Genomic DNA, 26,607 nt, shown 5'->3' on the forward strand with positions numbered 1-26,607 from the left:
GCCGTGAGGAATGAAAAGTCTGAACTTCCCTCTGGTATCGAAAACTAACTGAGGGAGCAAAGTCGGGAGCCGTCTGAGGAGCTCACACTTCAGAACTCCCGACACAGTATTGTTCTAGACCTCAATTGTCGGCTGATGACAAGCATACGATATTTATGTATATTTTATTTGGCGTACATCACAAATACTTCAGACTTGGACAATTCTCGTTCATACATGCACCTCCTCTCATCCGTCGCACTCTTGGACAGTGCGACAAACGCACCTGTACCTTCGCACGGAAAGCTAATGCACGTCTCATACGTTACCTGCGGGCCATAAAGAGGTTTTTGATTTACATTCAGACTGTTTCATACTCGAAATACTTCGCTGCCTGTCCGGCCCACAGCCTTCTGGCTTATATGCACTGCAACATACGGTGGCTGTTCTCTGGCCGCCGGCAACGAGCCCCGCCGACCTGCATCGGCTGCTTGTTTATTCTCTTCTCGGATTAAAAACCCGAAACTGTTTCCACTCATGCCCAACGCAAGTCCAGACGCGGCCCATGGCAGGACCAGGTCAGGATGCCTGATTCACTCATCCATTTGGAAGAAACTTCCGGTGCCCTGTCAAAATTGACGGCATCTGAGATGCATCTTGTTGGTGTGTGCCTTGCTCTTATGGCACATCTTCTTGCATCAGCAGGAATGCTTCTCGATGAACAAGTAAGACAACGAGGCATATCCTTTTTTGTTAATCTCCGGCAGGTTAGTATTCGGCCAAGAAGCCTCGACCGTCATTCATCCTATCGAATACCGGAATGTGCCTCGGCAACAGGCTCGCGATACGGCTGATGCACCCCTTCTTGTCCTCTTGCAGTTCCTGCCGCAGCAGTCTTGTTTGCTTTTCAATCTGTTTTAACGCGTCATCGGAAAACGTTCACGACGACATCTAGAACCTCGCCGTCGGACAGCACATATTTCCACATCTATCCCATCACCCTTTCCATGTTGTCATGAGCAGATGACGGCTGCTGGGCGAAGCGGGAGCAAGCGGAGCCCAATGCATATGGTGCAGAAGAGTGCAGCAATCATGCATCCGTGCTGCAGGGCGTTGGTGTGCTTCCTTTCCACGCATATTCCACCGTTCGCCCAGCCTCGAAATCATAAACAGCAGGGATACGTACAGCGTCCGCCTTTCTCTTACATGCTCTCCTCTTCGTTATCCTGTAGTACGCCGACTTCTTGTGCCCGGCGAGGATTTAGAGTGCAAGTTTTCGGCGTTCTTCTTTGTTTTCTATCAGCGCACAGCTGTGGACGTGTTCAGAGCGTATTATTACTTGCGATTCTGCTGTCATCCATCGCACAACGGATGCAGAAATTCTTACACTGGATGGACGTCCGAAAAGACAGCTCATCGACGTGTGCGCCAATAACAAGTATCAAAATTCCCACCTGCTTCATTGCGGCTTCTGATCAGGGAAAAGCAATTTATTGGCTGGTGAGACTGTCATTCACGTCTCAACTTACACAATTTCGGGTCCGTCAGTAGTGGAATAATGGCACTGTGCATCTGACGTTTGCCGCCAGGACACTTCCGAAACTCTGTTTGGGCATCAAAACACGACGTATGACAACGTCAGAGCAGACGTTCATCCTCGCAAGTAAGAGAACTGATGACAACAAGCAACACAATTCAATGATACGTATGCAGTGGGTATCCATATTAAGGCATTTATATGTACATTGGGTGTGCAAAATGACAGGACCATGATGAAACAGGGAAATGATATCATTAAGGGTATCGAGGAAAGAACGAAACAAACCGGCGAGAACCGAAAGGCAGCAATGACGGGTGCGATATGCAAAACGATGCAGAAAACCAAATCATTGCATAAAACGGGACAAGTATCAAGGTACCGGGGCCATGTTGAGATGGCCGCCGTTGTCGGGGGAAAAACGCGAAAAGAAACACGCACAAACGCTTCAGACAACATGGGTGCACGGAGTGCACGAGGGGAGTGCATATTACCAAAACTGGATACGGACAATGGAAAACAACATGTTCTGCAGAACGTGCACAGATACGGCCACGCTCGTCGGCAGCAGCTCCGGCCACACGGCCAGGTCCATCTTGCCCTCCCCGACGACGCTGAGGTCGTAAAAATAGCGAATCAAGCCTGACACGATGAAGGCGGCAACCAGCTCGCAAGCCCACGTAATGCTCGAGGCATACAGCGTAAAGGAAAATGTGTAGCCCGGCCCACCGTCGAGGCCGTCGTCAAAGGCAAAGTAGGGGTAGACGTCGCGATTGGGGCCAAAGTGGAGGACAAAGAGGCTGCCCAAAAAAGCGAGCATACTGGCATTCTCGGCGACAAAGCGCACAAAGATGTTGCGCACACAGACCTTTTGAAAGGCGTTGTAGGTCTGAGCGTTGAGGCCGAGGGCGACGAGCAGCCGGTGGGTCCAAGAGGACATGAGCAAGGGGCTGATGACAATCAGGGTGGTGGACGACAGGACTTGCAGCAGGACAAACTGCGAGGGCGAGCGCAGGCGCACGTACAAGGCACGCACGTAGGTCTGGTAGGTGAGCATAAAGTAGAGCTTAAAGACCCAGCCGAGCGGGTAGCTGCCGACGCGCTCACCCTGGCGGCCGCCCAGAATCCACCCGGTCACGCCGTCGAGCAAGAAGACGATCACAATCCAGCCGTAGACGTAGGCAACAGTATAGACGGTGGCGTGTTGCAATGTGGGAAGGGCGGCTAGGAAGAGTGACGCCGATGCCTCGCCGAGCTCGTATACGAGAAGCGACATGAATAGGGCGCTCATAAGCCATAGGAAACGCACAAAGCTGGTCGGCAACCAATGGCCTCCTCGGCGAGACGAGGCTGCGGCTCCCCCGACTACAGCTGAGGATGAACCAGGGCCAAAGGGAGGCTCAAGTTGGCTGGTAAACGGTGGCATTGTGGGCAAGGTAGACGATGATGGTCCAAGAATGTCCCTGCCAGGTGTATTTTTTGAAAGACGCGACGGCTTCACGGGCGATGTTTTCGCACTCGCAGTTCCTCCGCGGCTGCCACCCAAAAGTGCCGACGTCTCAAGATCGTGTTGGCCAAGAGCGACCGCGGCATGTTCGTGGTGCATGGCCGGCGTCGGCGGCGCGCTCTCAGCCCGGCTACGGCGCCCAAAGAGACCCACGCGAAACCGCCCGTTGGGTGTTGAAGAGGCGGCCTCCGCCGCCGCCGTCATGTGGCGCTGGTAGTGCAGTTTCTGCTGTTGCTCTTCACGCCACCGCCGGGGCAGCGTGTCCGCTTCGCCGGCCCACCGCGCCGAAGTAAATATGCGCTGTGTATCCGACAAGGCGTGCCGGATCATGCGATGCCGCTCGTGCAGCAACAGCAGCACAAGAGCCGCAGCCACGGGCATGGCCATTACGGCGAATGTCCACGTCACCCATGCGGTATTGTGGCTGGCCAAGAACTCGGCCGCGGGTACGCTCGTAAATAGCACGGCGGGCACGGCCAGCGAGAACGCAGCCAGCAACGACACACTCAACGGGAAGCCGAGCGATGACGGCCACCAGTTGAGACTGTAAAGGTTGAAGACTTTGGTGATCCAGACGAGTGCCGTGATGTTGTAAGGGCCATAATAAGCAAGCAGGAAAAACCAAAAGTGGATGCGCACACGAGCCTCGCCGTGGCCTGGTGTGCGGTGCTCGCCGCGCTTGCTGTCGTCTGCATCCAGGTTGTCACTTAGTGGGTACTGCGGAAAGGGCAGCGCGCACCAGGCGACGGCAAGGACAGCGGGCACGACGACCAGCAAGGTCCAGCGGCTCCACCAGCGGTCGACGGCACGGCGCACGGTCGCATTCTTGGGTGTCAACCAAAGGTTACGTAGGTGCCTCCCCGCGCGATAGACCGAGCGACGCACCCAGCGGACAGCACGGCGGCCACAGTAGCGGGAGATGCGGTAGGTGCGGCGGAGTTTGCGGCGGATGCGGCGGTGTTGGAGCTGCCGTTGACGCTGGCGGTACTGCTGGCGGCGGATGCGTTGGTTCAGGCGGTACCTTTGGGCAGCGGAGGGCCCAAGAGCACTGCTGCGGCGCCGACGGTTGTCATTGTTGCCCTCGGAGGTGCCTCCCGATGCCGCGGCCGAGCCTCGTCGCTGGTTGCCCCAGGGCAGCCAAGCCCAACGAGGCCAGCGTGCCCGCCGCACTGTGTGGTCAACGACGCCTCGACCTGGCACGCTCTTTCCACCCTCGTCTTGGTTGCCAGCCACACCAACAAGATCTCTCGGACCAGAGGCCGGTCCACCCATATCGTCGTCGACGTAGGCGGGTTCGTCCTCATAGTCGTTTTCAAGGTCGTCATAATCATGGCCGCTGATATCGTTGTCGTCGTCTTCGTCTTCGTCGTCCTCGTCATACCCATCGTCATATTGTTCTACCTCGTCATCTTCCTCGTCATCCTCCTCGTCTTCCTCCTCGTCGTCTCCAATACCATCGTAGTACCCAGCCGCCGCAATGGCACCATACCCAGTATTGTTATAGAAGCCGTGGCCAGTGGCAACGCCTGGCGTCCGCTGGCCACGGCCTTTGCCACGACTGCGTCCGCCAAGCCGGCCGTACCCGGTATAGCTGCTGTAACCACTCAAACCGCCATCACTCGACGACTCGTATCCGGTCGTGTTCCGCCGGCCAAGCCGTCCACCGCCCGCGGCCGAAAAGGGCGACGGCGACCGCGAGGGCAGCCGCGAGACAGGTGCGTTCCAGTACGAGCGGCTGGCGAGGTACGGTGGACGCTGCGTGGGAAGGCCTGGGCCGGCGGGCAGCCGTGGTGGCGGCGTGGCCGCAGCCTCAGATGCAGGCACAACGGCCCGAAACCGGCCGACCAGCAGCGGTGTCGTTTCGGCCCCGCGCAGACGCGGATTGTTCTCGGCACCGGGCGTGAAGGAGAAGAATTCGGGCATTTTGAGAGATGCCGTGGCCCGTGTTTCCCTTTCTTAAAAAGATGCTACCGTCCAAAGTCCCTTAATCCTCCGCAGTTGGATTACCGTAGGCCAAACATGGTGTGTTGAAGACGGTGAGATTTGGCTCTTGTCTTCCGTGCGTCGTCTGCCGTCTGTTGTTTGTTGTCTCGTTTTCGGTTGTCGCAATAAATCTGACCGTGATCGGACCGGTCGGCTGGTTGGCTGCACGTGTGCAGTGTGAGAGGTAAAACGGTGTGGTTGGTGTGGTGTGGGAAGAAGATAGACAAATGCTTGAAAACTGAGAGGCGGGACAAGCACCAGCTGAGCAGGTCGTTCGTTCCTGCCCCTTGCGTGGAAACAGCCGCCGTAACCAGACCCTTAATACGACAGTGATGGCAGTCCAGGTGCACCTTCCCCCACTATCTACGCACTAGTCTGGCCCGTGAAAGTGGGTCTTGCAAGGCTGGCGCTGTTCAAAGGAAGGAACATGCATCTTATGCAGTTTGAGCCTCGAAATGGGTTTACTTTCATTCCTCGTCGTCGCTATCCGCCTGTTGAATCGACCAAACTAATTTCCATTTCTCAAACTCTACGTATTTCAACGTAGCACAAAGTAAAAATGAACAAAGTGTGAATAGCCGCAAGGGAAAAAACAGGCCCAAATGCACGACCGTAACGCCCTACCACGTGACGTAGTTCGCTACTGTTAGCGCTCCCCAGAGAGTCAAACAAAGTATTAAGTAATACTCGATAGTGGGGCGGTGAACATTGGCAACTACGAAGCTTCACCTCAATCCCTCTGTTTTGACATCAAATTCGACTCAAGAACTCGACACCAGGAGCGATAAACAGACCGTTAACCCTCAACGACCCGATCGCAAGCTGCACTGTCTGTCTAAGCACCGTTTTCACATTTCAACTAAGCCGCCGCGCGTTCGCAATGGCCGTGTTACAGGCATAGATCCAGCGCAATCAAGACACAACTTCAGCCATTTGCTGGGATGACCATCCGCGGCATATTTTATGCCCGGTTCCTGCCGCAGGAGGGTAGGCTCAACGGCTGAACAGGCCGTTTACTAGCATTGTGTAATCGGATTCTAACGTCTTTCCAGGGACCAAGATTGTCGCGCAAAGTCCTCCCGGCTGCATCGTACCCGTGGCCGTGGCCGACGAGAGCGACGATGACTTTGATGACCGCCACCGTGAGACTGGGGCCGCCTCTGCAACCGCAGCCGCAGCCACAGCCACAGCAGCGGCGGGAGATCGGAAGGAGAGTGGCGATTCCCTATTCTCTCCCACAAGTACCCGCGCTCTGGTCAGCGACGACAGAGACAAGAGCGAAACCGACAGCGACGATGACGAAGAGGACGATGCCACAATTACCGCAGCGGCAGCGGCAGCAGCTGCGTCGGCCCTGCTCGGGAGCAGCAGCGGCCACACACGCAATACACAAAACACTCAACCCGGCACCAGTGGCCTACCCAAACGCGGCCGCGGCAAGCCACTCGTCGACTTCGAGGTCATGCAAGAATACGTCATCCCGCGCCCGGCCTTCTTCAACCACTATCTAGCCGCCCAGGATCCCAGCGGACGCTACACCGTCCTGGGCCTGCCCGTTGCCATCCGCGACGCCAAGTACGACCGCAACGAATTCATCTTCAACTTCGGCATCGTCGTGGACGCCGGTGACGACCAGGGGCCGTACGAACGAGTCGTGCGTCGCCTTGCGTCAACATTTGCCGAGATGGAGAAGCAGAACGAATTTCTGAGCCGCGAAGAGCTGCGCGAGCAGCAACGTTTGCGGAGCATGCTGGGACCACGGACCGTGGCGGGAACAGGAAATAGAACTGGCGGCATTAGCGAGTCCTGGCTTTCTCGGGGCACCAGACCCGGCAGCGGTCTGCCCACCAACACCTATCCAGCAAGCCCCGCGGCTGGCATTGGCAGCCATGCATCGGGAACAGGGTCCGACGCTGGTTCCGGCACGCCCGGGTTCCACTCCATGGCCGGCGCGCTAGGAAATACCAAGGCTATCAGCAACATCGACGAGTTTCTCGACCGGCGACGCATTGCTGCACAGTCCCCTCAGACGCGCCCCAATCAACACGGCGGGGCGGGCAGCGGCAGCATCTGGACGGCCAGCACTAGCAAAGTTTCTGGTGCCAGGGCCGGAACAAGCACAAACAACATTGCCGCCAGTGCGACGGCTGCGTCCAATACCGTCATGGCCATGAACGAGCACAATGGCCACAGCCCGTACCACCGACGGTCCATCCAGAGCCTGCTCGAGATTATCAAAGAAGACCTGAATCTGTATGGCGAGTGCATGATTCCCGTCGACGACGCCAACACCATCAATATGAAGCTGTTCCCGCTGCACCCCAACCCGCCCGCCGTCGAGGGCTGGCACGTCCCCGTCCCCAAGATGCGCCTCGCCGACACCGTCGACCCATCGTGGGATCTGACCCTTCAGCGGGTCATTGCCCACATGGACGGCGTCTCCGACGTGCGCCGCATCGCCTTTGAGGCCGACATCTCCATGGAGCTATGCCGCTCTGCTCTGCGCCACCTACTCTACTACGACACCATTTTACTGCTCGACATGTTTTTCTTCGGCTCGTGTTACGCGCCACGACCAGGCATCCACGATTTCGTCGCCAATGTCGGCGGAATCGTGGACGAATGTGCTCGATATGTGTGTCTGGACAGGCAGAATCACCAGAACTACTACCAGCACGACGAAGACGTTGACGACGATGATGACAACGATGACAACGATGACGACGACGACCTTACCATTGGAGGTCACGGCGGCGGCTCGCGAATCAACATCCATAGACAACGGCCATACAGCGGTCTCTCGTCAGATCTTGGCCATGGCCTCGATCACAGCCGTCGTCGCTGGCACGGTTTTGACTCTGGCGACAACTCCGACTCCGACGACCGGCACGGCAACGACCACCGCCCGCTGCGTGTCAGCAACTATGACCTCGTCCGCCTCATGACAAGCTTCTGTGTAGGCCGCACCGTCACCGAGTGGCTCAAGAGCCATGCCGATGCCGGCTTTGACGTGCTGCGTTATGTCGACGTGCGTCGCCTCGTCCAATTTGGCGTTATCAAAGGCTGCCTGTACCGTGTGCACAAGTATGTCGTCTCGAAGCAGTACCTAGCTTCGCTCGTCACGGGACGGTCCGCCCCTGACCCCATTCCGCGCCACGGCTACCGACCCAACTACAGCCGCGGCCACGACGAGCAGCACCCACCGCCGCATCACGGCACCGCCAAAGACCCGCTGCAAAAGTACACCGATGGACACCACCATTTTGACCAGATCATCACAGAGCAGAACCTGACCGAGGTCGAGCTGATTGAGCGGTTGAAACGGCTACCTCTGCCTGCCGGCGATCTGAAGATCCTGTATCGGTAGAAGTGGGCTGCATTCTGAGAACGGTGAGAGAGTATGTAAAGTATATACCAGGTTGGCGTTAGTAGCATTGTATATAGCGTGTACAGTTTTATTTTGTTTTATTTTCATTTACAGAACGCCGACAGTGCCGTTTATAGTTGGTGTGTTGTACATATCTAATAGATGAAACAAGAAAATGGCATGCGCTCCATGTTCATAAAGAGTGGTGTCATACAAAGCCGATCCGCCATCCGTCTCGCCGCCGTCATTAAAAGCTGGCCGTATCGTTGCCGCCGTTACCGCCGTTGCCGCCGTTGCGCCGCGCCTTTTCGGATTGCCGAGCGCGCTCGCGCTTGATGTCTGCCTCCAGGCTGCGCACCTGCGCCGGCTTCTCGTCGGGGAACACCAAACGGCCGTCGTCGGCACCGTCGGCACCGTCGGCACCGTCGGCACCGTCAGCCTCGAATGCCGCCATGAACGCCTGCTTCTCAGTGCCTGTGAGTCGGCGGTCCTTGTTCTTGCCGCCGTGGCCCGCCTTTGACGCCGTCTTCTGCTCGTCCTCGGCCAAGTCCTCACGTAGCGACTTGAGCTGTTCCCGCAGCTGCCGCACTTTACCCGTATATGGCTGGCCCGGGTACGTGCGGCCCGACTCGGCCCACTCCTCGTCGCTGACAATCTCAATCACGCGCAGGTTGTGCTGCCCGCGGCGCAACACCATGTACTTGTCGTCGATGATAAAGTTCTTGGTGTCCTCGGGGTACCACAGGTGCACGGGCGTAAAGTCGAGCTGCGTCAGCGGCATGCCCTTGTTCACGTGCGCCGCTTGGCCCGGTGACGCGCCGACGTACGCGCCCTTTTGGATCGCCACGCGGTTGCCCTCGGACACACTGCCGACCAGGCCGGCTGCATACAGGATCCGCGCGACCTTGCCGGCCTCGAAGAGCGACCGCGGCAGCTGGATGTCGGCCTTGGGCGCGGTGTTCAGTGTCACGGGGTGTATGCCGTCAGGTGCTCCGCCTTGTCCAGCGGCCGCTGCCTCCAGACTGGCACCGTCCTGCTTCTTGCCATAGGTAGCGAGGTGCCGGTCGCGCGTCTCGTTGGCCTCGGCCGTGCCATGCACGAGCGCCACAACTTCGTACGCCAAGGCATGCTGTGCGACGCGCTTGCTCGGGTCGGCCGTATGCTCGGCCATGATGCCCGTAATGTGCTCCAAGGGCATGAACGTAAACAGGCGCAGCAGGTGCTCGACGTCGGCATCGGGGCGGCGCACAAAGTAGCCGTACAGGTCAAAGCTGGCCGTCTGGAATTTGTCGAGCCAGATGGCGTTGCCAGCGCTCTTCCCAAACTTGGCGCCCGCGCTGTCGGTCAAGAGCGGCACGGTGAAACCGACGGGGTCGTGCATGAGCCCCGACGGCAGCTGCTGGGCCGGGTTGGGCTCGGAGGCGCGGATGATCTTGAAGGCGTCGGCGCCCGTGACAATGTTGCCGTACTGGTCGGAGCCGCCGATCTGCATCTGCACGCCCTGCTGGACATACATGTGCCACCAGTCCCATGCCTGCATCAGCGGGTATGTGAACTCGGCAAAGGACATGCCGTCGCCCTGCGTCAGCTTGCGCTTGACCGAGTCGCGCGACAGCATGGGCCCGATGCGCAGGCCCGCGCCCAGCCGCTGCAGCACCTCGAGCAGCGGCAGCTTGTTCCACCAGTGCCCGTTCTGCAGCACGCCGCGACGCCACGCCCAGGTCTTGACATAGCCGTACCTGCGCGCCTGCTCTTCGACGTTGGCCCACAGCTTCTTGAGCTGGAAGTGGATCTTGACCATGTTCATGGCCACAACGGCATTCTTCACCTCGTCGCGGCTCTTCAGGCGGTCCGTCGGGTCGCCAATCTTGGCCGTGGCGCCGCCAATCAGCGTGACGGCGCGGTAGCCGTTCATGTACATCCAAAAGAGCGGCATGAGCGGCAGCAGGTGGCCGACGTGCAGCGACGGGGCTGTGGGGTCGATGCCGACGTAGGCGCCGATGCGCTTTTCTGTGAGGAGTTTGCGGATATCTTCGCGGGTTCTGTGCGCACTTTGTCAGAAACGTCCTAGCCACGCGCAATGGTCGTCCCTTCCACAGCCACTTACCCTACCACATCCTTGACGTATCCGCGCTCTTCAAAGACATCCCACATGGCCTTGGCCTCGCCGGCCTTAATCTTCAGTGCCCTCTCTTTCCATTCGTCGTCGGCCTCCTTGATCTTCGCCGTGTACTTGGGTCCGTATTTGGCAAATGCCTTGCCGGTCATTTGCCGTCTCTGCTGTGCTTGTACTGGTTGCCTTCGCCACTGCTGTGTCAGAATAAGCTGTCGGGCGCATCGCCGGCAGATCTCGGCGCCGGGCGACGGCCACCCCCGAACAACGGCCGGGAGCGACATTGTCCGTGTCAGCAGCCGGCTGGAGGCAAAGTGTGTTGTCGTATATGGTGTGTCCCTCTGTCAGCCCATGCACTGCACGATTTCGCCCGCTTCCCCTGGTCTGTTGGCGAATTGGCGCGTGTCGCGTGTTCTGCGTCGCTTTTGGTCTTTCGTCAGTTGTGTATTCCGTCACAGCTCCGAACCAAAAGCTTCAACTTTTTAAAGCGGGTCCTTGTAGCTTCTCACCACGTCATTGGCTGGCGCGTGGTTTTGGCATGTGCTTCGGAGAAACCATATCGCGTCCCCGCCGTCGCTCCTTCCCCCATTCTCCCTTCCCAGATGTTCTCCGAGCCTTTCCCCACCTTCCGAACCCACACGGGCCAATCAAGCATGTGCGAATTGCGATTCTCATCAGTCATCCTCGGGCCAAGTGCAAGTGCAGGTGCAGGTGTGCCTGTTTTCCTATGAATCTCGGCTTCCGGCTTCTTCCCTTTTTCGCCTACTCAAATCCCAATCGCCATTGCGTTTTCTCCAACGCATCCAACACAACGCAAACACGACACGGGCTTTTCTTGATTACGACCGCGACGACCCGTCCATTAACATCTCCGCTCCGTCCAATTCACAATCCTCTTTTCCTTGTCACCCTTCCCGCCATTCCGCCTACTCCCCTCCTCTTCCTATCAACATCGTCACATCTTCGCCATGGCCTCCATCGCGCGCACTTCTCTGCTCCGACAGGCCGCCACCGCGTCCCGGATGGCCTCTGTCCGTCCCGCCTTCCAGCAGCAACCCCTCTTCCAGACCACCGCCCGGATAGCCGCGTTCCACGCCTCGAGCAGACGGAACTTGCTGCCGCCACCGAAGCGTATGTGCCTGTCCTGAATCCGGCGCATGTGATTGACCGGAGCAAACCTGTGCCACGTTTATTGTTACATTGCATTCATATACAGACCACATACAAGTTGCATGTTATACATGTTCTCGCTAACACATTCCCCTTGCAGAGGTCATCATCGGCGGTGTCAACGATGCCGCCCCCATCCCGGCGCCCAACCCCAGCCACGGCTCCTACCACTGGACCTTTGAACGTCTCGTCGCTGCCGGCATCGTGCCCCTGACCGTCGCGCCCTTTGCCGCCGGCTCGCTCAACCCCACCACCGACGCCGTCCTGTGCGCCCTGCTGCTCGTCCACTCGCACCTCGGCCTCCAGGTCCTCGTCACCGATTACATCCCCGAGAAGCGCTTCCCAACGGCGCGCAAGGCCACCTCGTGGGGGCTCAACGCCATCACGGCCCTCGTCGGCCTGGGCCTGTACGAGTTCGAGACGAACGATGTCGGCGTCACGGAGCTTGTCAGCAAGCTGTGGCACGCATAAGGGTGTATCGGTAGAAATGTGGTACGGTGGATCCCAGCAGTTTAATATACGAGAAGGATTACAAAAACAATATAAAAACTTGAAAAGCTAGAAAAACTCGACAAAACGAAAGGCGCTCGAGACCGGAAGGCATCATTACTGGCATTTCTTATATGGAAAAACCCAGCCGAGATGTTTGCTGTTCTGGGACTTCTTTTTGTGTAAACATAATCGAACGAACTTTTTTTTTTGTGGCAAATAGGCAGACGGTCATTTTATTTGTTCAGAATAATTCATAACAAATCTTTCAAAAAATACGACACGTGAGATGGACGATGCAGATCGCAAAGATGCCTTCTGAATATTAGCCCCCTTCATCAACTGTCAAGGTCGTGTCTCTGATGGCAACTTCGGCTTGACAAGCTCCAGAGGCGACGTTGATATTGTCAAACGGAAGAAGCCGCAGTGTCTGGTCTGTTCCTCTTAGGTGGATGGTGAGCGGTTTGAGATCGAAAAGTTCCGGCGTTTGGTAAAAAACGAGACTGTTCAACCATCTTGTTGATGACATTGGCGGTTCACAGTCTAAGGCCATTGTTCAAAGGCAAAAATGAGTGTGCAGTGCCTTGTTGGAATATACTTCGTGTTTCGGTGCGGAACTAGTAAGAATTATGAAATGGCGATACATATCGAGGCAAATGCCGGATCACGTCCATGCTCCTACTATGTCGTGTTGCATCCGACCTTGCTGGGAGCCGATACAACCTGTATGTTTGTAATGCTTACGATGGCCTGTCGTTATTGTTCGAGATATCGATATGTCACCTTGAGAAGATCCTTGTCATTGGACTACCGAGGCTGTACTCTGCATGAAATCTCGCAAATACGGTGTTTTGGCCGGGATGTGGCCTATTATCTTAGACAGTTGAAGGGAACGGCCGGGCCATGTATCAGTTTCGTGCTGTAGCAATGGCAATTGTTGTTCCTTTACATTCCCTGCTGCCTTCTTATGTTCTTTGCGCAATCAGTTTCGTCATCCCGTCTCCAATCTCCAACTTCGAATGGAGCAAAATCTCCGGTAAGCGTACTCGACCTTAACCTTAATAGAAAAATACTAGACAAACAGAGACAACGTCGGCGCAACGGAGGGCTCGCGGTAGCCGGTCCCTTGAAGTGAAAGCATACGGTGCCAGAATCCTGCAGCACAGTCTCACACCCGATTATTGGACACGGCAGATCCGCACCTTCCCGTCATTCCCGATGTTCCCGCTCGGCACTGAGGTTGGCTGGAACTGTACTTTCCATTACAAAGGTCTTTGTGCCAGGAGTATCTACGACACACTGCACTCACAATGACTATTTTTGGAGGCTGCAAGACTCAATGAATACCATATTACAATAGATGAAAGAATATAGATTATACTATCTCAATGTTCTGTATGCCGTACGCGGACGAAGAAAATAAACGCTCGAAACATATGAAAAAGAAAAAGAAATCATGGGTAGTTGCGAAAGGACAATACACCAACACAAGAAGCCTAAACGGACGGCAAAAGGTAGAATGTCCCGGGACCCTGGTACGTTATGTGACATTAGAAGCGGACGAACGTAACCTGGTCCGTGTCTTGGCGACTTTTGGTTAGGACAGCTTTCCTGAGATTGCTGAATTGGGGGTTTTGCACCGAAGCAAATCGTTAAAAACAGAGCGTCGTAAAATGCAAGATAAGAGAAACAATACAGGGGCAGGAAACAACCCTGGCCAGCTCCCGGCAGCTTGACCCAAGAGTGGACGACGGTCTTTGTGGAAAGTGTACGCGTCAGAGAATACGACCGAGTCTCCCCTGGCTTTCCGCAACACCTGCTTCGTCAAAATTTTCGATCAAATGCTTTCTATGGCGTTGTGTTGGAGGTGCAGACCGTCACACTCGATCCTGTCCTCTCCCTGCAGCACCTGCCGGAAACGATCCCCGGCGTAGTATTTTGTCAAACAAGGGGCGCTCGACCGGTGAGCGACAAGTGCGTCTGCGAAGTGCGTCCGCGAGGTGCGTCCTGCGAGTTAGGCAGTTGCAGGAGAACAGGACAGAATGCCAATATCCCCCCCACGAGGGCTCGTTTTGGGTGATTTGCAAAACATGGAGCGAGAGATGCTTTTGTTTCTCCTCGTTCTCACCGCAACATCCACTTGGGCGCGATGCAACCCTCACTGGCTTTACCGGCCCCCTCGCCTTGACGAATTAATTCTTTTTGTAAATATAGAGAAATGGTTCATTAACAGGGAATAAAACAGTACTTGCCGAATAAATCGTAGAGCTTACAATACCCTCGTGGTTTGTTCGTGGAACCACGCAGGTCAGAGAAGAAAGCGCTCTACACAACACAGCTCCAAATTTAAGGCAACCCTCCTTGGGAAACTGCCCCGAATTATCACTGCCACTACCGTGCCGTGTGCATGAACTGGGATGCAGAGGTGGGGCAATAATACAAAGGAGAGAGACAGAAACAATAACCAGGGATGTGAAGCGGACGGACCACGAGCCGTGTGGATTGGCATGTCGTCTACAAAGAGAATGCCACGACACGGAATATTCCGTCATCTACGGAGTAATATACCTCTCCAACATGAACAGGGTGACATCGTGATTACATGACAATTCACAGCCTGGCCAGCTGCCTTGGATGAGTCGTGGACAGCGATTGCAATGATTGAAATCAAGAGGCGATATTCGAGTTTTTGTGGGTGTACCGCGGAGTACCGTACGTAGACAGTCCAAAGGGCAACAGAAAAAAAAACCAATCGGGCGTAGGACAAAGAGCTCCCCAGACTGAGCGACCCAGTAGGGCGACCCAGCAGAGACATTCTCTCCGGCCTCTGAGACGATGCGAGCGGAACGAACAAACGAGCCAACCGGGGCAGCGGGTCCTACGCCACCAACAGCTCCCTACTACGGCCTATTCGTCTCGCTTAACATGGTGCACTCAACAGACCCCAAGTATTGTCGTTAGCGTGCGTGACAAGGTGCCGGGGACGAGCTTGCTGGGACGAGCTTGAGTTTGCTGGTTGGGAAGATGGGAGAGCAGGCCAAAGACAGGAGCGGGACGTTCGGCGCGTCGATGAAAACGGAGAGGAAGGCAGGAATGACGGCCGTTGAAGCTCGAAGAGCAGTTAGGAGCTAGGCTTTCAGAAAAAGAGGTTGATCTCCAGCGAATTACAGCAAAACGGGCAGTATCCCGGAACGGTAAGGTGAAAGCATGGGAGAAGTGGAAAAAGGATGGTAGACAGAGACGAACGCGCGGAATATGCCTGATGCAAAGCAAGTGATGCATCGAGGGGGCGTCAGACGGAAATGAAGAGAAGTACAATGCATGGAGCAGGGAACGAAACGAAAGAAGGAGACACGAAGAAATTATGAGAAAGAAACCGAAGAAAGAGGGACCAGGGGGCCCGACAACAGGGACCGGGGCGCCGATCGCTGGGCCAGGCGTGGCCACACCTGGCGATGGAGAGCATCTGTCGGGTAAGCGAACAGAGCAGAAAAGGAAATAGATGGGCGGTCAGAGACAAAACGAAACAGCGAAACAGCGAAACGACACAACGACACAACGACACAGCGTCAAACGCGAGTGCGCACAGACACGAGCCAATATCGCCGGTCGTAGACAAAGAAACACCAGGCAACACAGAAGACAAAGACACAAAGACAAGACAGCCACCGCCAGATGTCAAACTGTGCGACGTGGCGTTCCTGTGACACGCCAGCGCCGTTGATCCCTCAGTGGCTTGAGATGTCCTGTCCTCGGCACTCGTGCTCTATCCAATGTCTGCCCACAAAAGGGGCCCTGTTTGTTTCCACTCTCACGCCTGTGTCCCCCAGAAAGCCCACGCCTTGGACAGTTCTGGTCCCGGGAGGTTGTCTTGGGCTGATGAGACTGACTGGGATGTACGGTGCTGCGGAGTATCTTGTATCTTCTTTGTTCATTCGTTCCCTCCGTCGTAGCTTTCTGTATTGTCCTGTGAGGATGTAATTACGGGGTACGACATAGTGATCCATTCTATCGGGCCCTTTCGTTCTGGACGGATTCGTTTCAACGCTTGTTGGCGCCTTTTTGACGCCTTTTTTTTTATGGGGCCCGCCCCTAACCACCCGCACCCAAACACTCGGTAACCAGCCCATTTGGCCCCCTCTTTCTCCCTGGGGCCTCTCCCACCAGGCCGGTAACCAACTGCGATATGTCGACCTTCTCGCCACCAACATCACATCGTGTCTGCTGGTGTCCTGCTACCGGGTTCCCTGTTGCACAACCACCTTTTGCGTCTTCTACTCTCTTCATATAGTGCCATTCTGTTTAAACCGTGTACGGACGCTATTGATTTTCTGTCGATTCGCAAAGGGGAGGAGCTCACCTTCTACACCATATTACTGATTTGCGTGTTAAGCAGACGCCTCTATTATTCGTCCAGGAGCTCCTCTTTTTGTTTTCTCTTTTCTCTCGTCTTCACTCGTCTCTCTTGTCTCTTGTCTCTTTTCTCTTTTCTTTCTTCTCCTCACTTCTCTTCCTCTTCTCTTCTTTGCCTACTCTCTGCTACTTTCTCTCATCACTTATTTCTCTTGTCTACTATATTTCTCTTCTCTTGCCCTCCTTTCTTCTTTCTTCATTCGTAGTTTTCTTTTGTTCCTCCTCTCTTTTCACTTTTCCCTTTACACTTCTTGTCCCTCTTCCCTTCCTTTGTTTCTCTGGCCCCCGACCATCGTCACACCTCACCCACAGGATGGCTTCGGTGTCCTCAGGCCAGGCGTCGACACCCATCGAGTTGGCCGACGAGCCGGCCGAGAGTGACGAGTTTGACCCCGTCGCCGACTGGGATGAGCTCAACTTGCCGCCGCGAGATGCCGCCACCGGTGTCTGGCAGCATGTCTACGAGAATGGCCGCCGCTACCACCTCTACAAGTACGGCCGCTACCCCATTCCCAACGACGACGCCGAGCAGAAGCGCGAGGACATGAAACATGCCATGATGCTCGAGCTGACGAACGGCAAACTGTACTTTGCGCCCATTGGCGACAACCCGCAAAAGATTCTCGACATCGGCACGGGCACGGGCATCTGGGCCGTCGAGATGGGAGACAAGTTCCCCAACGCCGAGACGATCTTGGGCACCGATTTGTCGCCCATCCAGCCCGAGTGGCTGCCGGAAAACGTGCGCTTCATGATCGACGACTGCGAAGCCGACTGGGCCAACGGCTCCGACTGGGACTTTGTGCACCTGCGCCAGCTCGTCGGCTTGGTCACAAAGCCGGACGATGTCGTCCGCAACATTTTCACCCACCTCAGGCCGGGCGGCTGGATCGAGATCCAGGAACTGCACGCCTACCCCTTTTGCGACGACGGCTCCATGGAGGAGCCCGCCGAAGACGGCAGCGGCGGCGACCCCGTGGCCGCCTTCTATGACTTGCTCCGCGACGCCTTTGACCTGCGCGGCATGAACCACGACAAGGCACGCGCCATGCGAGGGCCGCTCCAGCGTGCCGGCTTCACCAACATCCATCTCAAGAAGCTCAAGGTGCCCTTGGGGCCCTGGGCAAAGGACAAGACGCTGCGCCTCATTGGCAACTACTGCAAGACGGCCGTGCTCGATGTGCTGCCGACCGTGCTGGCCCGGCCCATGGACGAGCTCGACCTGACGCCCGTGGCCAAGCAGGTCTGGGCGGCCAAGGTGCGCCAGAGTCTGGAGGACACAAGCATCCACCGCCATTTCCACTTTTACTTTTGGTATGCACAGAAGCCGGGTGGTGATGGCAACGAGGCAGGAGACGGAACGGGAAAGACAGAACAAGGCAGCGAAACGGAGCCACAGAAAGGACAACCGAAAAAGGAACATCGATAACAGGAAGAGAAAAGGGGAAAATCCCCACATCCAGTACATATACCCCAAAGATACCCTCTACAAAGAAATAGACAATCCCAACAACCCCATCGATCTGTAACAGCATGTCTGGAGGCACATGGAGTCACTGTAGTTGACAGCTGCTAGGCTAGCAAATTTGTAGAGCATACGAGCAGACGAGCAACATTCTACATTCTGAACTGGAACCAAACCAGTTTGTCTCATATTCAGAATAAATTAATAAAATAAACATAATTAATCGGTGAGGCACTGTGCTGTGGTACAATGCTCAGCGAAACATGAGCACTTGTGCCGCTGTGAGGCAAGCCCGTCGGCATTGAAGATTACGTAATACTCGCCACCTCCCAATAGGACGGGCCACCGCCTGTTTGCGGGACGCGAAAGCCCCAAGAACAAAGCTCTCCAGCTGTTGTGGAGCTGTACATGGAGAATTCACCTGCGCTCCAAAAGTCCAGAATCGCAACCTCACGACAATTGCAACGAACCAACGCCCAAACATTGCGACACTCCTCCCGTTACCATACGAACCGCACTTCACGAGGCCATCACTAACTTTGCATACACCATGGCTGCTGCTGTCCAGCGGCCAGGCGCAAGTGCCGCGCCGAACGAGTCGCCCTTAAACGCCGCCACCAACTCGTCCGGCCGCCTCGCTGCCGGCATGCTTGTCCGCGGCGCCGGCAGTGCTCCGTCCCACTACGCCTTTGCTTTCACGCCCTTCCTCCAGACCACATACAAACACGGCCTGCCCGCCGACCGCCCCGTCTGCCGTGCCTACAGCACTGCCGGATCTTGTCCGCTGGGCTCGCGCTGCCCGGACCGCCACCTTGCACCCGCGGCGGCCGCTGCGGCGATTGCTGCCGGCGCCACCTACACGCCCATCGGCGGGTCCGGCAGCAGCCAGCACCACAGCGGCGGCCGCGACCAGGGCGGCTTCAACTCCCTCGTCTGCAAGCACTGGCTGCGCGGCCTCTGCAAGAAGGGCGAGGGCTGCGAGTTCTTGCACGAGTACAACCTGCGCAAGATGCCCGAGTGCAACTTCTTTTTGCGCAACGGCTACTGCAGCAACGGCGACGAGTGCCTCTACCTCCACATCGACCCCCGCAGCAAACTGCCGCCCTGCCCAGACTACGACAACCGCGGCTTCTGCGCGCTGGGCCCCACGTGCCCCAAGAAGCACGTCCGCCGCAAGGCCATTTGCCCCTACTTTTTGGCCGGCTTCTGCCCCGACGGCATGCGCGTCTGCAAAGAGGGCGCGCACCCCAAGTGGACGTCCGTGGCGATTGTCGCGCCGCAGGTGGCCGCCGAAAAGGCAGCAGCCGAGGCGGCGGCAGCAGAGGCGGCCCTGCGCGGCGAGACGCTCGACGAGAGCGGCCAGCCCGGGTCGCCGTATGCCGGAGGCGACGATTACAGCATGGGCGGCACCAACGACCACCTCCAACACGATACGGACGGCCACAATCAATACCAGAACCAGTACCAACACCAACACCAACACCAACATTATGGCGGTACCGACGATGCCAGCAGTATTGCAGGCAGCGACCGGACATCACGGGGCGACCACCGTGGCGGGTTCCGGGACCGAGGCCGCGGCGGCCGTTGGCGGGGCCGCGGAGCTGGTGGGCGTGGTTTCCGTGGACGGGGACGAGGGGATCATTAATGCGTTGCGAGGAAAAGGGTTGCGAAAGCCATCTATTTTGTACGCGTTTGTGGGCTAGTTTTCCGTTATTTTGTGAGCCATCATTTTTATAAAAAGACGATTGACGTTGTCTCCATTGCATATGTATGTACGGTTTAGTAGCAAGCGTATCATTTTACAACAGAAATAATGGAAAAGGCGAGGAGAGTCATTATGTGGGATGCCACACACGAACTGTAGAAAGAGAAAGAGGTTCCATTAAAGGGGAGAGTATATGAAAAAAGGCACGCCCTATAAAATAATTTCCAGAACATACCTCCCAAAATAAAAATGAATGTCTAACAGAGATCGTTTAATGGTCGAACCGATATGGTTGGACTTGGTATGATGCCTACCCTGTGTCGTATTCGTATTTAGATGTTGCGTCGTAGCGTCGTTATCGAACAGCTTGTGCATGTCCGTAATATTTGTGTTTGTCAACCGTATATCACCGTAGATGAAATCAGTCCCCCATTTACTGCCAGATGTGTGAGTCGCCCACCTCCGAGCCCACAGCAATCACACCATTGGCCCCCCCTCGCTTGCTGCGGCGGCCGGGCGACGGGCTGTCGCTGTTGTTGGACACCACCGACGACGTTGCAGTCGGCGGAATCGGCGCCTGGTACCAGGCGCTCAGGTCCTCCACCTTGCGCACGCCCATCATCCACGCCACCAGGCCCCGCGGCACAAAGCTGCCTACGAAGCCGTACAAGTCCGCTCCGAGGCCAACCCGCACAATCGCGTTCGTGTTGGACCCGTCCAGTACGTCAAACACGGCATGATGCAGGTCGTGCATCGACGTACCGCGCACACCACGGATCGCGCGGCCACTGCCGAGCGCCGACGTGCTCTGTGCCGTAAAGTTACGGCCATAGACGTGCCGTGCCGGTTCCGACCAAGACAGCGTCTCGGCAGCGGGCAGCGGCATGCGACCGGATATCGAACGGTGTGCTGTAACGCTCCGTGCAGGTGCAAACCCGGTGAAATCAAAGGTGCCGAGCTGGATGTGTGTCACGGGGATGGCCAGCGGCCGCAGCTCGGCGGCAAGTACTTCCGTGAAGGCCGTCAGGGCCGAACAGACAGTGGACTCGGGCGCGTGGAACGGCGGGTTGACAGAGGAAATGATGGAAGGTGTAAAGACAAGCACCTTGGGCGGCGTCGGCGTCTTCTCCTTCTTTTCCTGAGACGCACTCGCGCTGGCCTTTTGGCGTATCTTGGCTAATGAGAGGCCAGAAGCGGCGGCCAGGATCGACGGCGGCTTGTCGCCGGGCTGCAAGGCCGTGCGTGCCGTTAGGAGAGGCAGGAATGCTTGAATTGAGAGAATCGGGTGAAGGAGGTGCGTGTTGAAGAGGTCGGCGAAGTTGGCGGGCGGGATTGTGGCGATGGGCGAGGTCTGGTAGTTGAGCGAGGGAATGAGGATAATGCCGGTGAGCTGAAGGTGGCTGCGCTTCGCACCGGGGACCGCGGCATGGGGTGCATGGAGGTAGAGCGCGAAGCGCTCGAGGGCAGCGCTGGCGGCTGCAGTCTATATGAACGGTTAGAAAGCGATGTACACAAAAGCGGGAGACAGCATCCGGAACGCGACTTGAGACATACGTCGGTAATATCAATCGACAGCGGCTTGATGTCGGGCCGCGACATATGGCGGACGGCCTGTTCGTCTTCGGCAGAGCCGCACACAATGTACACCATATAGCCCCGACGCTCCATATCGAGGGCAAGCGACTGCGTCACAGGCAACGCAGGTGATGCAGCAATGACCACCACCTCACACCGAGCACCGTTCTTGGCCCGCTTCGCCCGCCGGTATTTCCTTGCCGATATTGATCGCCGCACAGCTCGGTAAGACAATGTGCCGGCGAACAGCACGGCGACGGTCGCCAGGATCTTGTGGCGCACCAGCCAGTCCTGGACACGCTCGTAGAAGCTCATGTCGGCTTTCGAGGCAAGCTCCATGGTGGTGGAGCTCCGCGGCTTCGGCAGGTAGATCTTGACCTGTTCAGGAATCCACGGGGCGGACGCCAGCTGCTCACGCAGCATGTCGGCAGCTCTGTCGAAGTTGCTGTCGACATACTGTGCAATCTCACCCGAGTATCGCCGGACTTCGCTCGAGACATTTGTGAGCTAGATGTATCGATGTATTAGCACAGGCCCGAGGATATGACGATCGAAAGGTATAATTTCGTGATTTTTGCATAGTACGCACCACGTCCATGTAAGGTTTGCTATCGTCGCTCGACATGTTGGCAGGTTTATCGTCGAATTACGGGGAGATGAGAGAAGAGAGAGGGCGGTTAGGGGGCAGCGTGGGCGGGGGTCAGGGAGAAATCATCGGCCAGCTGAATGGTGGACGAGCCGGTTGTGTCGTTGGTGTCGCTAATCGTCGCCGTCGTCTTCATGAACATCCAAAGACGTCTCGCTTCGAGGAGAAGAGGAGGTTCGTCGAGGAAAAGAGGACGGAAAGGCGGTGGACGTAAAAAACGGGCTCTACGAAGGGAGTGTTCCGGGGTTGGGCAGAAAAAAAAAATGGAAATAAAAAAACAGTGTAAAGAGGACGCAGCACAATAGCGAAAGAGGGAAGGGGCGATCCACAATCCACATGCCTGCAGCGCGCCAGGCAAGGTTTGCGTTATCGATAGAGGAAGGAACCGCCGTCTGCAATTTAAAGCGAGCAAACGTGAGGAAGGCACGAACCAACAGGCGGCAGCTTCTGTGGCAATTTGGTGCAATCCCAGTCAGTCACAGGCACTGCAGCATAAAGCCGAAAACGTCATTTGTTGCTAAGGAGCCATGCGTTGTCCACTCCACTTTATTCTCCAGCTAGTGCAGCGCTGAAAGGTTTATGCTCCAGGGTCTGAACCGTCCCTGCCAAATAGCGTTCCTCCATATAATTACTGCTTTCATTGATCTCCTGGGTTTTTTGCCTCACTTCATGCACACCTCCACTGTCCTTACAGTTTCCGCGCCTGGACGCGCAGACGCACGTACTGCATGGCATACGATCCCTTTGGCGTCCGTGTCGTGTACTCCAGCACCTCGACAATCTCGCGTGTGCACGCCTCGCGCTCCGCCTCAGGCACCGCGTCCAGGAACGGCCGCGCCATCAGCCGGATCCAGCCATCAATACCGCCGGCATCCGCGGGCGTCTCGCGCCACTCGCGCTCAATCTTCTCGACCTTCCAGCCGCCGACGCGGTTCTCCAGAATATCGCGCGCCCACGCTTCGTCGGGGAAGAACCACGGGTTTGCTTTCTTGGCCGCCTCCAAGCCGATGCGACGGCTGACGCTCGACACGACGCCCGTGACGAGCTCCGTAACGTTGCCGAGGCCGCCCATCTCAAAAACGAAGACGCCGCCGGGCTGCAGTGCGTTCTGGACGCCGTGGAAGAACTGCTCGTGCTTGGCGGTGTTGCTGAGGATCCAATGCATGGCCGCATTGGAAAAGGCCTTGTTAAACTGTCCCTTTTGCAGCTCCGGCTTGTCTACAATATCGTTTGCATCGTAGACTAGACGGCGGGGCGGTGTGTTAGCAGTGTGAGAGACATGTGACTGCTTGGATGCCATGAGACAGTTTCACCCAGTGACTCCACATACCTTCAAATGTGCTGTTTGTGTAGCCGGCAGCCTTGGCGGCTTTTTGTGAGGTCTCGATCAGAGACGGCGAACTGTCCACGCCGTGCAGGCGGCCGGTGCCCTTGGATAGGATGTCGGCAAACTGTAGGTCAAGGATGCCGTCTAGGGATTGTCAATATGGATCACAGTCGTTGGGCAAATGACGAATTACACACCACCACAGCCGAGATCCAGAATCACGTCGTCCTTTTGCACGTCGAGCCAGCCGATGACCTTGCCCACCAGCTTGGGGACAAACGACGCGGCATTTTGGTATTTCTATAAGTGTGTCAGCAGTTATTTACAAAACCAACAACAAACGACAGCACGACATGATAACCGGGAAGAAGCCTGCCTCGGTGGACCAAATGTCCTTCTTTTCGGATGCCATTTTGATGGAGTGGTTTAAATGGGTGTATGGCAAAGACGTAGTATGGGGTCAACATAAATCTGAGATAGGACAAGACTGGGATAGGTGTCAAGAATGAGCAGTAAAGGGGATTGTTTACAGACAGCTTTATATATCTGTAATTGCTTAGCATCAGAAAGTGAAAGCCCCGCTTTTGGTGATGGCCTGGTTACAAACTCCGGCCCTGATGATGAATTGCTAGGTCCGATTTCGGAGATCCGTGTTAGCCGACTGACTGTTGACATTTAAAAGTAGTGCGGTAGGCCATAGGATGTGTCTGGATTACGACCAAAAGGGGACCCTTGCAATCACGCTGCAGGTTATACAACATGTTTTGGCCGCTACATACGTTAACGGAGATGGAGCATGGAAGAGTATTGATATGCGAGCGAATACGATGTAAGAATGCATCGTTGTTTTCGTTAAACTCGCAAAATAAAACAAAAGCTAACTGCAATATCATACTTTCTACAAGCATCGCAATGCTCAGTCCAGGTTCAAGAGCTCGTACTTGGCATCTCCAAGGGCATCTTCGACCCGCTTCATAGCAGCTAGTACCTTCTCCTCCTCCAGTCGGCGACCTACCACTTGCACACCCACCGGCAGGCCATGCATGGCGACGGAGTCATAATGCTTCATGGCGCCCTGTGCGACTCCATTCAGCTTGCGAAGTGAAAAGTCTGAAGGAAGGGCGTCTTCTTTGGCATCTACCCGAGTAACGGGCAAGACTCCAGCCGTGTAGTCGAGCTGTACATATGGTGTTAGTGAGGGAGCGATATCGGCCGTCAAATGGATCGGCAACGTGTAAGACAACGACACCTCGGGGCTGCTGAACTGGAGATGACGACTCGTAATAAAATAAATAAAAAGCAGAAGGTTTTAAAAAGAACCAGAAAGAGGAGGTGCATACCAAGTTAAAAAGGAACGTGTAACCACAGCTGCTGACCGCATCATGCATGGCATCGTGTGGTAGCGCCGGGGTCGCATTTGGAGGCGTCAACAAAACATCAAACTTGGTCGAGTCCCACCACTTAAACCAGCGTGCACGGTATGCCTCGCGCTGGGCGACGAGTTTCCAGTTTTCAAACGCACTCTTCGGGCCCCAGTCACGCACCAGGCCGGCCCAGATAGGATCCTGCCGCACGTACCGCACCCAGACGTAGTACATATAGCGGAATAGCGAGGGCAGCTTAGCCAGGAATAATAGCTGCTTAGCACCAGCGTCGAGCCACTCACCGGGCCGACGCGCAACCTCAAACATCTGGCAGCCGTCTGCGTTGAGGAGCAGGGACGCGAGGCGTAGTCCTTCGTAAGCATCAGGTGGCGGGTTCGGCTCGTTCTGGCCGACCATGGTGACGCTGTGGCCAGCCACCTGCAGTGCATCGACCACCGTCTCGACAGCCCGGCGGCAGGCAGGACTCGGGTCAACCACGCCATCACTCATCATGACACCAACGCGCAGCTTGCGTGTCGGCGATGAGATGTCGTCCTCGGTCTTCTGGTCCCACGTAATGCGATGGACCGAGTAGTCGTACCGCCATGGCTCCATCTGAATCATGGTCCGTGTAAAGTACGTCAAGTCAGCGAGGGTCCGTGCCATGGGGCTGTAAACACTCGGCACACCCTCCTGGCCGGGCATACTGGTGCGAAAAGCCATCTTGGGCCAGCGGCCCGTCGAGCAGCGCACACTGTAGCAGCCCGCCCAGTGTGCCGGCAGCCGGACGCTACCCGCCACATCGCTGCCAATGCCAATACGGCTGCCGCCGGCTGCCAGTAACGCCGACTCACCGCCCGTAGAACCGCCGGGCGAGTACTTGGCGTTGTGCGGGTTCGTACAGCGACCCCACACATCGTTGGTCGACTCAAAGCTGAGGAGGGTGATAGGCATGTTGGTCTTGACAAACGGCACGGCGCCTGCCTCCTTGAGCATCACCACGACCGCGCCGTCCTCTTCCTGTTCCTGGTGCGTGAAGCTACTGTATCCTACTGTAGCATCGTAGCCACCGACCACCACCGTGTCCTTGAGACTGACCGGAATGCCCGCCAACGGGCCCTTGAGGTTGATGGTGTCCTTGCTCAGCCACTCCTCGGCCGACCCAATCATGACCTCAGTCAGGCAGTTGGTCCTTTCGTGGACCTGTATCGCCGCCTTCCCGTACGAGCGCAGCACATCGACTGCCTTGACGGAGCCATTTTGGACCTCCTTGGCCAGCTCTTCGACCGGCCTATCGAGCGTTGCGCGGTCCTTTGCTGAGAGCGGCGTGTGGTAGTCGGCAGGCAGGCTGCGAATGCGCTCGGCGCGCTGGTCCTGCTTGAATTTGCTGTCAAACAATGTGTTAATCCAACCATAGAATAAGAACAATAACAATAAACTATAATCAAGCATTGTGGTGGATCATGTTACCAGTCCCGCTTGTGTTGTAGTCCAAGGAAGGATGACATCGCGATAACACGACGGCTTCTCGGATAAGAGGCAATTCAACGTTCGGGTTCGTTTTGTTGTGTGAAGTTTCCTTAGCAAAGTTGATCTCCTACTCCTCAATTAATTGGGTTTGTATTGGTGAAAGAGGAGGGAATCAGATTGGGGAAGGAAACGGCGAACAAAGGTCACTTGAGGTCTTGGGCCGGGGTAGCCCCGCACCTGCCTTGTTGATAGTGACACAGAGGACAAGAGGCGACAACAGGCACACGGGCGACTTGGGGAGCCGCAAAGCCGCTAGAAGCCGATGCGGCCTTCCCCTGAGGCACCCGCTCGCCGTTGAGCTCTTTTCCGTATGCGGAAGGTTTTACCTTTGACCTGCCTCATAACGGTGGTCACTGCTGTCCAAGCCTCCACTCTTACAAAGCTAACAAGTTTGGAAAGTCCGCGTCGACTCGCCCTTGCCTGTTTTAGTACAA

The 26,607-nt window shown here is 56.2% G+C and overlaps 9 protein-coding genes across 9 annotated transcripts; 4 read left to right on the forward strand and 5 right to left on the reverse strand.

The window, feature by feature from the left end:
- Window positions 1-2,006: 2,006 nt before the first annotated feature.
- SPBR_06551 (uncharacterized protein) lies at window positions 2,007-4,946 on the reverse strand (the record flags this gene model as incomplete). Its single annotated transcript, XM_040764807.1, has 1 exon — window positions 2,007-4,946. The coding sequence occupies one exon, from the start codon at window positions 4,944-4,946 to the stop codon at window positions 2,007-2,009; it is 2,940 nt and encodes a 979-aa protein (XP_040617455.1).
- A 1,001-nt stretch (window positions 4,947-5,947) lies between these two features.
- On the forward strand, window positions 5,948-8,373 carry SPBR_06688 (nitrogen permease regulator; the record flags this gene model as incomplete). The annotated part of the gene is made up of 2 exons (XM_040764944.1): window positions 5,948-5,993; window positions 6,059-8,373. 2 exons carry the CDS (start codon window positions 5,948-5,950, stop codon window positions 8,371-8,373), a joined length of 2,361 nt encoding a protein of 786 aa, XP_040617456.1.
- A 247-nt stretch (window positions 8,374-8,620) lies between these two features.
- SPBR_06795 (tyrosyl-tRNA synthetase) lies at window positions 8,621-10,770 on the reverse strand (the record flags this gene model as incomplete). Its single annotated transcript, XM_040765051.1, has 2 exons — window positions 8,621-10,415; window positions 10,481-10,770. The coding sequence occupies 2 exons, from the start codon at window positions 10,768-10,770 to the stop codon at window positions 8,621-8,623; spliced, it is 2,085 nt and encodes a 694-aa protein (XP_040617457.1).
- A 684-nt stretch (window positions 10,771-11,454) lies between these two features.
- On the forward strand, window positions 11,455-12,127 carry SPBR_07850 (succinate dehydrogenase (ubiquinone) membrane anchor subunit; the record flags this gene model as incomplete). The annotated part of the gene is made up of 2 exons (XM_040766104.1): window positions 11,455-11,617; window positions 11,757-12,127. The coding sequence occupies 2 exons, from the start codon at window positions 11,455-11,457 to the stop codon at window positions 12,125-12,127; spliced, it is 534 nt and encodes a 177-aa protein (XP_040617458.1).
- Window positions 12,128-16,871: 4,744 nt separating this feature from the next.
- Window positions 16,872-17,987, forward strand: SPBR_07484 (uncharacterized protein; the record flags this gene model as incomplete). Its single annotated transcript, XM_040765738.1, has 1 exon — window positions 16,872-17,987. One exon carries the CDS (start codon window positions 16,872-16,874, stop codon window positions 17,985-17,987), a length of 1,116 nt encoding a protein of 371 aa, XP_040617459.1.
- A 586-nt stretch (window positions 17,988-18,573) lies between these two features.
- Window positions 18,574-19,671, forward strand: SPBR_07504 (uncharacterized protein; the record flags this gene model as incomplete). Its single annotated transcript, XM_040765758.1, has 1 exon — window positions 18,574-19,671. The coding sequence occupies one exon, from the start codon at window positions 18,574-18,576 to the stop codon at window positions 19,669-19,671; it is 1,098 nt and encodes a 365-aa protein (XP_040617460.1).
- A 493-nt stretch (window positions 19,672-20,164) lies between these two features.
- Window positions 20,165-21,931, reverse strand: SPBR_06994 (uncharacterized protein; the record flags this gene model as incomplete). Its single annotated transcript, XM_040765249.1, has 3 exons — window positions 20,165-21,214; window positions 21,286-21,813; window positions 21,896-21,931. 3 exons carry the CDS (start codon window positions 21,929-21,931, stop codon window positions 20,165-20,167), a joined length of 1,614 nt encoding a protein of 537 aa, XP_040617461.1.
- Window positions 21,932-22,640: 709 nt separating this feature from the next.
- SPBR_07553 (methyltransferase type 11) lies at window positions 22,641-23,691 on the reverse strand (the record flags this gene model as incomplete). Its single annotated transcript, XM_040765807.1, has 4 exons — window positions 22,641-23,194; window positions 23,283-23,423; window positions 23,477-23,579; window positions 23,641-23,691. 4 exons carry the CDS (start codon window positions 23,689-23,691, stop codon window positions 22,641-22,643), a joined length of 849 nt encoding a protein of 282 aa, XP_040617462.1.
- A 504-nt stretch (window positions 23,692-24,195) lies between these two features.
- On the reverse strand, window positions 24,196-26,095 carry SPBR_06926 (uncharacterized protein; the record flags this gene model as incomplete). Its single annotated transcript, XM_040765182.1, has 2 exons — window positions 24,196-24,456; window positions 24,620-26,095. 2 exons carry the CDS (start codon window positions 26,093-26,095, stop codon window positions 24,196-24,198), a joined length of 1,737 nt encoding a protein of 578 aa, XP_040617463.1.
- Between the last annotated feature and the right edge of the window lie 512 nt (window positions 26,096-26,607).

The sequence above is a fragment of the Sporothrix brasiliensis genome (assembly GCF_000820605.1).
Source record: "Sporothrix brasiliensis 5110 chromosome Unknown Cont20, whole genome shotgun sequence".
NCBI classification, from domain to species: domain Eukaryota; kingdom Fungi; phylum Ascomycota; class Sordariomycetes; order Ophiostomatales; family Ophiostomataceae; genus Sporothrix; species Sporothrix brasiliensis.